Below are 14,287 nucleotides of genomic sequence, written 5' to 3'. Positions count from 1 at the left end.
GTGCTACATATTTTTTAAAGCTTGTGATTTGCACTAACGTTTTTCTGGTTTATAATCATACAATTTCATGGAGATCTAACATAATGGTTTGGTTCATTTTGTTATTGATACGCAAATGAATCAAATCTTTTCTACTGCTTATATGGACTTTATGTTGAATGTCTGCACATCTGTGTGTGTACATGATTGTATGCTCACAAAAGGAATTCTGAGTTCATGAAGTATCCATTCTCAACTGCATGCCACATTGTACTTCCATATTTTCTATATCCTGAATTCTCAGTCCCCTAAACATTTTTGTAATTTGGTAGATGTAATCATATTTATTTATACATTGAGTTGTACAATCTGTTTGGAGTAGACAGTACAGATCACCTGTTCTTTTTCATTATTTGTTAGTTGGTGGTATTTGTATGATCTAGGCACTCTTCTATCCTGGGTGTGATGGAAGTTGTCTTCCTTTCTGTCTTCTTCATGGAGAATTTACCATATCACTCTTTTAAATGAGTGTTCAGATCGGTGCTTTTTATAGCTTTGCATATAAACAAATATATATTTATGTCACTGGGGTCTCTGAATTTTTTATTTTTCCTACAGTGGTTTAGCTTGATTTTGTTGGTGGTACCTCTGGTGTAGATTTGGATGGTGTGAGGTCCAGATAGAAAGTCATCTTTACATGGGTAGGCAGTTGTCTTGGAGTCATTCATTGTCCCCTTACTGTTACCACATATACCATGTCTGTTAACTATGCACGTGGTTGGCTTGCTGCTTGCTCTTTGCCTCATAGTTTAGGAGATTGAACTAGCACTTTAGTAGGGCCAGGTGGCACCCTACATTGAACTGTATTTCTAGCCCCCGGCTCTCTTTTGTGCCTTTGGTACATTTGTACATAGCTGAATCCACATTGCAGACCTAACCACTCTCCATGATATGTGTCTTGATCCTTGTCATTCTTTAGCTTTTCTGTTCTTGGCACATTGGTTATCAGCACATCCCAAAATAAGTGTGTATTTATGGATTTGTTTGACCCCACTAAGTCTATAGGTTACATTGAGTTAATTACCAAAGAGTACGCTGTGTCTGTCTTATTTCTTCAGTAAATTTTTATGATTGCTCTGAAGTGCCTTGTGAATTTTAGATGTGTGTGAACGCTGTCTCTTAAAATGTATGGTCTTTTTAGTTGTTGCTAAATGTTTGGAAGATTTTCCAATTAGAAATCATGGTGCCAAAATAATTTCAGTGAAATGTAGCTCATTTAAGGTATGTGGTCAGCTGTCTGCTGGTGTTCTATCCACTGATTTGAGCCCTTTTACCTTTTTAAACTTGAGTGAAATGGCAGGTGGCATCTGTGGGTAGGAACAGGCACTGCTGTCCTCCAGTGGGGTAATTCCTTTGTGTTGTTCAAAGTGTGTCTCCTGAGTGTATGACAGGTGGGGCCTGGGTCTTGTTCCAGCATACAGGTGAGATGATGTGACCTACTAACCTTCATCATCACAGTTCTGCCTGTAGCTATGTTTGGATTCATTATTGTCTTGCGTCAACTTATATAGATTGGTAGATGTTGTTAATGTAGGTAGGTAGGTAGGTAGTTTAGGTGGGTGGATGGCTATTTGTTTTAACGCCACATTCATCCATCTGCTGTAGGTTAGCAGGTCTATAGGGCTTGCCTTCTACACCTCAGTCACTTTCCATCTTGCTGGCTGTTCCTTTGTTTTCTCAGTAACCATAGATATTTACGGTCACAGTACTCAGCTTTTCATCAGTCTCAAACTATGAAAAGTTTTAGGAAAGAGGGAAATTTGTCAAATTTCAAACAAATTTCTCTGATCACACTACATCTGTGGTTTGAAAACAGTGTTGGGCTGAATTTGAAGAGGAAGTCAAAGCAAAGGTATTCAGACGTGTATGCTAGGATAGTGGTGGTCAAGATGTGTGAGGGTGTGGCAGAGGAAGCCCTCAGGTCCCCACTGAGCTGCAGGGCCACTTACATGCTTTATCAGAGCAAAGCACCTTTGTAGTATCTAGCTGCCACTGCACAGCCTCTGCCCTCTGCCCTGTGGCTGCACAGGAGAGTACATTTCTGATCTGATTTTAGTTCTTTAGTGGCAGCCGAACTTTTGTTCTTGGTAAAGAATAAAATAGCTATACTTAGAATTGAGCTAAGAGGATGGGATTGTTAACATTCCTGGACACATTTTTAAGAAATTCCTGAAATGGAATATGTATATCTTTTCTTCCGTTGCCTTCCTTGGACTATCTCTGCCCCCCTCATACTACTCAAGGAAACAAGCTATAGACAGCACGAACACAGTATCTTTCTTATTTTTTACACTTCATCTTTGAGATGCTTTCTTTTTGTTGGCAAAATGCATACATCCCTCAGTTACAAGTATACTTCATATCTTGCATTGAATGTTCCACCTAGTGGGGAATGGTCACCAACACTAGAAAAGCAGCTTGTGCTGGAACCATCCCTTCCAAATAGTCTGATCACATCTGTGAAGGGGTACCATAGCACATTTCTGGGGGCTCAGAACCTGCCTATATTTTTACTTGAAACCAAGTCTCACCTCTGATTGCTAGAAATATTGCCACACAATATATTTTTGTATTTTGACTCATTCTCAGACCTAATCTATTCACAAGTTCTGTTGTCTTTTACAGTTTATCTTGAGCCCATATACTGTTTTTAAATTACTTTATTCTAAATTTATACTGATTACTATACTAATTCAACTACACTAGCCTCCTAAATGGGTTTCTCCCCCCCTCCCCCCACTCTTTTTCTCTCTTCCTCTTTCCCACCACGTGATAACTATACATAGGTTTCATCATGATATACATGATGTAATGTATTCTGGTGAACACCCCCCCCCCCCCCACACACACACACGTGCCTTTTTGTCACCCACCCACTGACTGTTTTCCTTTTCCTAGTTAGTTCCTCTCCTTTAATGGCATTTGGGGATTGGAGAAGACTGTGAATCTAAATAGTTACTTGTAGGAGCATGGACAAGAGCTACACCACTGAAGAAAATGGCTTTTCTTCTCTCAGCAACCATTAACTACTTATAGATCCTTGTGTGTTGTGGTGGTGGTGGTGGTGGTGGGGATCTCAGGAGTCAGTCTTTCGCATTGTCATTTTCTTATCTCGCTGTTTTGACTTCTGTAACAATTCTTTGGGTTCTGTTTTTAATATTTTCAGACAGGTGCTTTAGTTCACAGTTACAGGGGAACAGGTGGGATTTTTGAAGTTTGCTGGAATGCAGCAGGAGACAAAGTTGGAGCCAGTGCATCAGATGGTTCAGTGAGTATACTCATGAATTTTAGAGAGAGGGGCGCATGTTGGATACACAGTCATATTCTTTGCAAAATAAAAAAAAAATTAAAGAAGGTATTGATGTCATCCCACCACCACTCCTTGGGCTACATGTGCTGGACATGTCATTGCCTTTGAATAGAATAAAACAGTTTTCAATGTAAATCTTCATTTGTGAAATTAAATGTACTGAAGTGTCATGCCTCCGTGATTGGCATTTATAGAGTCTCTTTCCCCAGATCTCCTTTCTGTGGAGGGAGTGTTGAGGTCATGGAATTGAGACTGATTTTTTTCATGGAGATATTTGACACTGAAACCTTTGGGATACCGTTTAGTAGGTTGGTTTTTTTTAAAATGGTAGTGTGGCCTCTTCTGTTATAAAGCAGAAGCTACAGAGTCCTGGGGCTGTTGAGTAAGGTGGCCTCCATAACTGTGATGGCTTTTATTACGATCTGAGAGTTAGGAACAGTGTTTTGTATGCTTCCCACCCCCGTTTTACTGACTATAAACATTAATTCCTAAAAATTACAGCACCATTTCTTCAGTTACTGTCACTTGTGGGCGCTCACTGCATAGTTTAGTGATCTAACGCCCTTCAGTTATGTCTTTTTCTATGATTTGTTGCTTTGATTTTTATGAGTATTCAGCTTAGAAACAGATTGTAATTACACTGTGATTTATATACAAGTTGAGCTTGAAATGTAAGGTAGGTTTCTGCCTTCTGGCTAACTGTTGGAATCTCTTACAGGTTTGTGTCTTAGACCTTCGGAAATAGCGTTACTAGTTGGAAGCCATGGACCGACTATGAATGTGTACATAGCCACAAGACTATCCCTGACCCACATACTGCTATAGTCCCACTTGAACCATGGCCAGTCCACTACAGCCAAATCTAAGAGAAATATATACGTGCAGTGTATATGAACACAGCTGTACCCTGAAGATGACAGTCTCATCCCAGCTTGTGAATTCTGCTCACCAAGTGCTGGGATCTAACCTGCTGTGCCCCTAAGTAGCGTTTAGAAGTTTGGATATGAAAAGCAGAAGAGATGGAAAATGCATTATAAGAGCAAACCACACATGTACCAGTTTTGGATATTAATGACAGCCTTGTTTCTCCCCTTTAAATCAGCAGACACCATGGATTATATTCTTTTTCCCCTTCAGTAGTGCGCAGTTTGTATGTACAGAGAACTTGGACTTAGCAAAAACTCGCGGCCGCAGTTTGTTCTTGCTTTCAAGTTTGTTTTGGTTTAGATTATGGATGCATGAAATAAGGGAGTGAATCATATTCTTTTACTTTTCCTCACCTTTTAAACAAACAAAAAAATCTTAAAAAAATATTTTACTGCATTCTTTGGAAAAGGTAGATGTTTGGTACATTTTATGGCTCCCAGAGTATATATTCAGTTGGTGCATATTGTGGAGGGAGTTGGAATTAAAGGAAACCACATGACATTTGTCATGTTACTCTCTAACACACATCAGCAAAGGGTATTACCTTATCTTTGTTTTGTTTTTCTCTGTGTGTGTGTGTGTGTGTGTGTGTGTGTGTGTGTGTGTGTGTGTAATGGCTTAAATAAAATAGTTTCTTCTTGGGGACGTATTTCTGCCAATTTAAGAATAGGAGGGCACAATTTTTTTTTCCTAATAACATGAAGAAGAGACATTAAAAAATAAAAAAAAAAACAAAACAAAAAACAAAACAAAAAAACCTTTCCGATGTTTCCTAGCCATAGCTAAATTATGGTCAAAATGTGCACTATTGTGAGAAGGGGCAATGTAGTCTGGGGCTTTTTTTTTTTTTTTTTAATTTTTATTTTACCACTTGTCTGTTTTTACTTGTTTCTTAAGAGATTAAAATGTTTCTGGATAAGGATTAGCTTCTCAAAGTGTCCATCATTCTATATAGAAGCTTAAATATGTAATTTAGCCAGATTCCAGTATTAAAAATCTCTCCTGTTATTTTTCTTTTTACAAAGCAAGATTACAGCATATAACACTGCCATCACATGGCAAAATGCTTGCTACCTTAGTTTTAAAAACAACTTTTAAAGGCTTGCTTCGAGGTTTTTTTGAGTAGCGATGACTGAGGATTTAGGGAGAAGTGTGGCTGCTGTGCCACTCTGCCCGAGTCTGTGGCGTCAAGGCTGCACTTGGTCAAGCAACATGATCTAAGCTGCTGCTTTCCAGTAATCACTACTACATCATGTCTTTTACTCTGTTATATCAAGTTTGTTTTTAAAGATACAGGTATCCAATCAGATCTCTTCTTATGCTCAGCTAAAAGTAAAATAACCTACAAATATTCACCAGAGGCCATGTTTGTGAAGGTGGTTAACAGGATAGTAGGGATTAACAGAACCAAGGCATGTCGGTTCTGAAGAGAACAGTTGTCAAATTTTTATCTTTAAATTTTTATTAAGAAAGTGCTTAGCAAATTTATAACACTATTTGTGTCCGTAGTTGTTTTGAGGCCTTTGACTCCTAAGTCCCCCCTGTGTTCTGTCTAAGGGACTCTAACCCAGCCCTGCAGCTGCGATGCTTGGTATCCGCTGCTTTGCTCTTTGATGCAAGTCTTGGCTTCACTAAGGTAGGGTGGCATTTGCTTTTGGTAAAGAAGATGAATACACTTAAATTTCACTCTACATTGTTATATCTCCCCCATTGTTGTTAGTGGGGACTATGATACTGTAATAATAGTTTTAAAATTTACATCCAGAGAGGCAGTCATTTATGGCTTGTGCCAGGTGTTTTTTAGGGTTGGATCACACTGAGATATTTAGAGCTCACTGCTCTGGGGTTCTGTAGGAAATCTACAATGCCAAGAATGTCTGGCACTTGAGATTCTGCTTTTACTGCGAGAGGGTCACATCTGTTGGCCTCTGTTGTTGCTGTTTAAAAAATATATATAAAAATAAAAAATCTGTGCAATAATTTATAAATGTGCTCCCAGGAATAGACACAAAAGTTTTGAGTATGCCTAAACTGCATTTCCTTCAGCAATGCATTTGTCAGTTGCACTGAATCTAACCCTGATAGTCAGAGGTGATTGCTGATAGTGCTTTTGTATTTTGATATGGACTTTATTCATTTGCATACAGTCATTGGCATTCTTCCCAGCTGATTCAAAGACAGTCACAAACCTGCAATACAGCTGCCATAGTAACAGCTGACTTTTTATGATATTGTCTTGCTTCCTGTTGGGTATGTTTGTTGGTTTGATTTCTTTTCCTAATTCTTTGGCTATTTTACTTTAGCACTTAGTTGTGATAGAATGTCTAACAGAGCATGAGTGCAGACCTTTGCTGTTCCAAAGCCTCAGGTCTTCCTGTGCAGGCTTGTCTGAAGGTGTCCATCTTTAAGCTGGTTCTTCATGAGCGTAGGACTGTGTGGTTTGCTGCTGTTCTCACTGTCACCGTAGCCTGCTGACGTGCCACAATGCTGCTCCACAGACACTGCACCGTGTCTCCGCCAGAGCAGTCAGGTGATCACGGGAGACCATGTTTCACAGCTTATGAAGTTCTGTCTTGGGGTTCTTATTTTCCCTCTTGTCTTTTTCTGAGAGCTTACTCTGAAGATTCATGGAGTCCAGTTGTCTTTCTATGGTGTTCATTTAGATCATTGTTTTATACTCTTCTGTAAGAAACTTAATTAATCATAAGGAAAGAGAATAAGGAGACTTAAATGAATACTCTTTGATTAAAGTAGAATAGAGGGAGCAGCTGCCACCCTTAAAAGGCATGAAGAAATCTCTGCTCTCCATGCGGGAGACCCCTGGAGATGGAGATTTGCCCCATTCCCGTTTCCATGATCAGGTAATATTATTCACTTTCAAATGTCTTTAGGAGTGGTAAGTGGAATAATAGATCTTAGAGTATAGCAAATTCTGTTTTCATGAGTTATCCTCTAGGTGAGTATGTTTTAGGATTAAACATCTTTTACAGATACTGAAAGTGCCTCCTTTTGTGGTATAAAAAAAAAAAAACAAATTATGGTGCAAAAAGTAATCAATAGATTGAATCACATGAAGGTTTTTTGCTTTTTGACATAAAAATGTCAAGAGACAGGCCAAAGATTTGTACTTTTCACTTATAAAGCACTCCTTTTTTCCTTAAGATTATTTCTGTCAAATCAGATTTAATGAGAGAGTACTATTTTTAAGGAGCTATCTGTTTATGTAGAATGATTTTGTTTAAAAAGAGTAATGTAGACTATGAATGAGGAGCAGAGGCCCATGGAGGACTGGGCATTCTGCTGGTGAAAGGAATCACAGATGACCAGGCTTCTGCAAGCAGACATGACCAGTTTGACCAGACGCATAGGAAAACCATCTCAGACAGAGCTGTCTTGCTCTTTTAAAGACCATTTATGTTTTTGTAAGTGCATTGCACGTTTCCACAAAAGCTGGATTCCCACGAGTTAAGAGTGGTACTGGCACAGTTGCTGCAGAAATCCTGCCTCCGTGGACCAACATCGTGGCACACCAGCAAAAGCCAGCATTTGGGGGCTAGCAGCCAGCCTACAGAGACCCTGGGGGTGGTTTTCTGTTTGTTTTTGATTCCCTCCTTTTGTTTGAAGTCAGCAAGGGGGGAAGGTGTGAACTAGTCCTTCCGGTAATAGCTCTGAAGTGTCTGTCACATTTGATGCCAGTTGTTTTAATATGTGACTCTGGTTGAATGTAGAAGAGGGGATAAAAGGGAGTGCTCACATTTTTAATCCACTCATTAGAATCTGATGTCTTCTCTAGCAGTTCTGAGGTGTCCATAGCATTCTTTATTTTTGCCCTTCTGTGACCATGTTGGAGCTGGGTGAATAATTAGGCTTTTTTTTTTAAAACAACTAGCAGGCAGTTTCATGTTTTCTTTGGAATTTCTGGATAAGTTGGAGGAAACATTTTGCATGTTTTGTCTGGTTTACTTTTTCATCTCATTACAGACTTCATTGTGTATCTCTGTCATCCTTAAATACAGAAGTGGTTTTCTCTCCCGACTTTGACATTGTCACTATGTAGACTGTTTTCATTTGGGTTTGGCAAATCCTTTGGGTCTAATTCTGTGAGCATACCTTACCACTGGGTGATGATGTCTGCATCCTTTCTTTAGTTCCCCAGTAACCTTAAAGCTGTTGTAAAGTGTAAACCAGCCCATGACAGTTTTTGTACATGTTAAAGAACTTTATTGTTCAGTTTTCATGATGATTGTGTAAGGAAGACTGATACAGATGTCTGTCTCTCCTGGACCATGTCAATGACACTTACTATGTATTTTGGTTCCACATCATGGTGATTTGTCCCCAATGACCCTTTGACCCTTTCCAGGCACATTTTTTATGTGTGTGTTGTTGCAGTTTTCCCTTTGCATTGTATTGCTTTGACAACTGTAATTTGAATCAGATCTGAAAGAGGTCCAGAATAAAGTATATTTTGATATTATGTTGGCTGTGTACATATATAAAACCTTTGATACCTAGGTGGTTTGTACAGACTGTTTAGTCATGGGAAGAGAGGGATGGCATTTGTTTACAATTTCCTGTTTACATCTTGATTGCTTTTATCTCCCACTGTTCAGTGTACAATAAATGATTTTGCTCCAAGAGTCTTCCCTACTACAACCTATCTGTCCTCACTCTTACTATCTCCAGTGAATATAACTGCCATGGGAATCACTGTTTTCATAAACATTGTTTCCAAGATGTATACTTTAAAGAAGCCCATAGATGAAATTAAAGTTTTTGCTATTTTATTACTTCTTGCAGGGGATAAGATTTTTTAAAATGAAGGGATTATTTTCTATATTTGTTAAATAATAGCATGTAATCAGCTAAAGGATAATGATGACTCCTGAGTGATTTTGAAAAATTGATAGTTTATTTAGAGGATTTCTCACATGAGCTAAGACTTCAGATTCACTGTTAGCTTTGCATGCAGTGACACAAGACACACCAAGTATGGGACTGAAGGCTTTCAGGGCAGGAGCCCCTCCCTCCACATAAAACAAGCATTCTGCAATATTTAGCTAATTGCTTATATCACTACAAACCTATTAATCTATGAAGAAAGTCTTAAGGCACCCTTCTAGCCTCTGTTACTCTCAACATTTTTGTAGCTACTGGAGACTTTCAGAATAGAATTATTGGACATGTTCTTAATTTTCTTGGTCAAGTTGCCTTCTCTATGTCCTCTACATTGCTTCAGTTTCCTTGATAGCAACAGGCAGATATAGCCTTGTCATGCTGTCACTGCAGTTGCTAAAGCTAACAGCCTTTAGTTTTCAAGGGGTTAACTTCTATTGCATGGCATAGGTTATTAATGGCATTCTGTTTTTATACTTTTCCAGAAAGCATTAGGCTGCCAAGGATTAGAGTCCATATAAGCCTGAAGTTACAAATTCATCAAGCCACCATTGCAGGGGATTATTTTTAATTTCCTAATTCTCATACTTTATCATGAATTAGATTTCTTACCTACTATAATATGTAGCTGATTGGGTTAAAGTTTACTGGGTTTTTTTCCTATATATTCTTTTGAAAACTTCAGTAGAGGAAAAGCCATATGGACACTTGGTTTTGTGGTGCTTTTCTCTGCTGTCCCAAGGGTCTGTCAATGGTGAAAATGTTAACCCTATGCTGCCTTTCCCTGCATGCTTCTTTAAATGTCATCTACCAATGCTTAATTGTCCTAACTTGTAATATTTTTGTATTAAATTTTTTAGGAGTTCCTTGTAATTTCTTTATAATTTAAAATATATTAAACACAAAGTGTTTAGTAAAGTTCAGCTGACAATTACTAATGTTTCTTGGTTGTTGGGTTTGTCTGATCCAGGTGGGAAGGGAAATTCTTGTTTTAAGAACTAGGACCAGTGGGGTGCAATTAGCACTGGAAAACAATCACAATTATTTAGTTTAAAATAACCTACTGATACAAGGTCAGAATGGGCTGCCATACAAGATGCCACTCTGCTGGTCAGAACAAGCATGGGCTGGGTAGTAGTGCCTTGGGGAACCCAAACCCTACAAATGCCAGACCCGGAGACTCCAGCTTCAGAGTCTACATAATTCAGGAAAGTAAAACATCCTGCACTGCTGGAAAATTGGCTTTTGCATCAACTATTTACAGACAATCTTGTTCATGTGAGGAGACTTACAGGAGGGGAAGAACAAATAAGTGATTACATGATTAGTGGGGATGACACAGACCATAAAATTATCAGAGCAAATGTAGCATACATGAACATGCCTGTGAGCAAAGCAACCCCACACCTGTAATCCTAGCATGGGGGAGGCAGAGTCAGGAGGGTCAAGAGTTCACGGTCACATATCCAGTCTGAGGCCAGCCTAGCCTACATGAGACTCCATTTCCACCACTCTGTCCCCAAGAAAGAAAAATGTACCTGTGCACATTTGGTATTTTTAGCTGGGTTGGCTGAAATATTTCAGTGTGTGGTGATAAGCATGGTCACTGGCCATGTGCTGAACTAAAGTAAGTCTTCAGATATGAATAGTATCAGAGATAAGTTAATTTCAACTTCAAAAAATTGTATACCCTAGCCAGGTGATGGTGGCACACGCCTTTAATTCCAGCACTCAGGAGGCAGAGACAGGAAGATCTCTGGGAGTTCGAGACCAGCCTCCAAAGCCACAGAGAGACCCTGTCTTGAAACCAACCCCCCAAAATTGTATACCTTGTAGATGGAAGTTTCTGTCCTGCCTGTTCCCACAGCCGCTTTGCCTCAAATAAACACACAGACTTATATTAAGTATAAAATGTTTGGCTGATGGCTCAGGCTTCCTATTGACTAGCTCTGTCTTAATTATTAACCCATTTCTATTAATCTATGTATTGCCACGAGGCTCGCTGTGGCTTATCCATAATCTGGCATGTTACTCCTTGAGCAGAATGGCATCTCTTGGTGGCCTCTCCCTGGTTTCCTCTCCCCAGAATTCTCATCTGGTAGAACTGCCTATACTTCCTGCCTGGCTACTGGCCAATCTGTTTTATTCATCAATAAGAGAAACATATATACAGAAAGACATGCCCCATCAATACCTGGAATGTGCATTAGAATTCTTGTAAAAAATAAAGTGCCTGGCTCACCTCTGACCTAATACAGTATAGTATGAGAGTAAGTGTGCTTTTTGTGAGTTTGTGCAGGGGTTAACTGGGGAGTGAAGCTGCCATTGGCATGGGGTTGATTGCATCTCATGCATACAAATATAAAGCATAACAACAGATGTGGTCCTAAGCTGTAACCAGTTCCTCACTCATATCCATTGTTAGAAATTTGATGTGTTCTTCAAAACAGATTCAGGGTACACTTTCTCAACTGGCCTACATGTAAGAGCCTTAGGAACTTTGGTGTCCCTTCTCCAGCCTGTAGATGTAGTATGTCTGCTCAGCTTGACCTTCACGACTGTCTGACTTGTTTCCTAGTCTATAAAATGGTGCTAGAGGTATTGACTTCATAGGTTGGCCATGAATATCAACCTTGTAGTCTGTCTAAAACCCTTAGAGAACAGCTCTCTGTGTGTAAAGGACAGCATGCTGCTGTTTGTAAGTAAGTTTATTTTGTATATGAGTACAAGTGCCTCAGCATCTGTGGAGGTCAAAGGACAACTTTTGGGAGTTGATTTTCCTCCAGTTTGCTTTTTTGTTGTTTGTTTTTGTTTTGAAATGGGGTGTCTCCATTGTTGCTGTCATTGTGCTGAATACTGGAGGATAGCTTAACCCTGGAGCTTCAGCCAGTTCTTCTATCTCTACTCCTTATTTCCTCGTAGGAGAGCTGGAAGTACAGATGCAACCTGTGGTTTTACATGCTGACCCATCCCCCCTGGTCCACACCCTGCTCCTTGGACTTTCTCTAGCCACACACTGGAGTTCAAGCCACCTCCATGGACACTCCATTGACTTACTGCAAACTGGTTCACACACAGAAAGAGTGAAAGAACCCATGGGTAGAACAGATTTATCGGTTCTGGTGCAGCTTGGCTGCGAGCCATTTCAGAGAGTCCTTGAAGGTCAATTACTGAACTTCATTTTTAAAGGGAACCGTTTAGGAACTTGTAGAAGAGGAACCCCTGGGAAGGGTGTTTCCATTTCCTCCATGCAGATACAGGAGAGGAAGAGGCCAACATGACAGTCCAAAGACTCAGCCTTTTATTTAAAAGCCATTTAATCATGCTAAAAATACAATTAAGATTTTGTTTGGGTTTTTGGCTCTCTCTCTCTCTCTCTCTCTCTCTCTCTCTCTCTCTCTCTCTCTCTCTCTCTGTGTGTGTGTGTGTGTATAAAATCCAAGTTCCAAGGGGTTTCCTTTTGGGAATGGAATCTTATTGCATATTCCAAGTTGGCTCAGTCATGTAATTCTACTTCCATATCCTAAATTACTGGCCTATGCCGCCACTTTGGACACCTTTGCCACGTCTTTTGGAAGCCAGGCTTCTAGTTCATGTGCTGTCTTAGACATTTGGGATTATTTTCTGTGATCCTTTTAAAGGCATTTTGAACTCATTTTCCCCTTCCCAGTAAGTCGACTTCCTTTCTTCATCATTTCCACCTGGCACTGGAAATGCAGTAATGATCCAGTAAAAAACAGATTGTGTTTTTGTGAAGTGGGATTTCAGGAGAAGGTCGTTTGCAATGTCCCATAAAAGGAAAGAATTACAACTACCTACCTTAAATTCCTGTTGACTGAAACTGAGCTGACTGGTAGATTGCAAGAATGCAGTCTGATTTGAGGTAAAGGGAAATGACCTGTAAAAGGCTCAGGGTCTGAGTCTTTGGACTGTATGTAGAGTGACATGAGTCTGTTTTCTGGGACACAGTCTTTGTTACTTTTCTAAAAGGAAGCATTTACTAGGGGCTTTTATGTTGTTAAAGGTGACCCACCACCATTGTGGGACATGGCACTGGAACAGTAGCTGAGAGCTTATGTCTGATCCATGTGCACAGGGCAGAAGGAGAGCCCATTGGAATGGTGTGGCCTTTTGACCTCTCAAAGCCCATCTCCAGTGACACACTTGCAAGATGCTATACCTCCCAACCCTTCCCAAGCAGTCGAACTAGCTGGGCACCAAAGTTTGAACATGTGATCCTATGGGGGGACATTCTCACTCAAACCACCACAGACACTGAATATCCCTCTGGCTCTCAGTACACTTAGACTCTATTAAATAGTTCTCCCTGCTTTCTTAACTACAAAAGGCAAAGGAATCAAGTGCCCATCTTAGTTCTCACTTGGAAAGATGACCTGACTGGAGCAGTTAACTGCTGAGAGGAAGAACTTGGAGGTTTTGGAATCCTATGCCTATCAATGTCATGTTCTTCATACTCCCAGACTTCGAAAGAAATAAACTTACATTTCAGCGAATTTTAGTTGTCTTTGTGCCTTTTACCACTCAGTTCAGGTCTCAGGAGGTTACTTTGAAACTAGTGACTTAGCTATTATATACTAATATCTGACAACCAAGAACCTAATAAATCTGCTACGATGATAGATCTCCCAAGTATACTATGCACATAGGAAAAATTTAAAGACACAAATAAAAAGACAGACATCACTATCCTTGTCTGTCCTAAATGCCTAAAGAATCTTTAGACCACTGTGACATTGTTGCTGATAGGAGTACATGGAAAAAGAAAGCGGTTCTCCCAAAGGAATCTTGTCACAGCTTGTCTGTGTATAAACATTAGCTAAGCTGCTTTAAAGGGTTGTCAGGAAAGGCAAGCTCAAATTAGCTGTACAGCCTGGTCAACATATTGTTTCTGCTCATCTTGTTCTGTTACCTAGCAGTGACTACTGCATCTAGTTGTAAGGATTAGTATATTTTAAAGCAGGTACTCAATGTATAGGAAATCTCGAGAAGTGCATCCATTTTCTTCCCTTGGCCATGTTGGTAGAAGGTGCTAAATTGACATGTGGGAGTCTTCGCCCCTTTTGTTGAGAGTTAAGTTGTACTTTGTATTCATAA

At 39.7% G+C, this 14,287-nt stretch overlaps 1 protein-coding gene across 6 annotated transcripts in view; it reads left to right on the top strand.

Moving 5' to 3' along the window:
* Tbl1xr1 (TBL1X receptor 1) overlaps positions 1-8,916 on the top strand; it is a 127,951-nt gene extending 119,035 nt beyond the window's left edge. For all 6 annotated transcript variants that reach the window (XM_035451093.1, XM_035451089.1, XM_027392097.2 and 3 more), the window contains 2 exons: positions 3,206-3,307; positions 4,068-8,916. In XM_035451093.1, coding sequence (XP_035306984.1) covers positions 3,206-3,307; positions 4,068-4,094 — 129 coding nt within the window. In that variant the 3' untranslated portion in view covers positions 4,095-8,916. The remainder of the gene's footprint in view (positions 1-3,205; positions 3,308-4,067) is intronic.
* The last annotated feature ends 5,371 nt before the right edge of the window (positions 8,917-14,287 follow it).

Source organism: Cricetulus griseus (genome assembly GCF_003668045.3).
Source record: "Cricetulus griseus strain 17A/GY chromosome 1 unlocalized genomic scaffold, alternate assembly CriGri-PICRH-1.0 chr1_0, whole genome shotgun sequence".
Lineage (NCBI taxonomy): Eukaryota > Metazoa > Chordata > Mammalia > Rodentia > Cricetidae > Cricetulus > Cricetulus griseus.
Note: the sequence above shows the minus strand (reverse complement) of the source record. Positions and strands in the feature narration are given on the sequence as shown.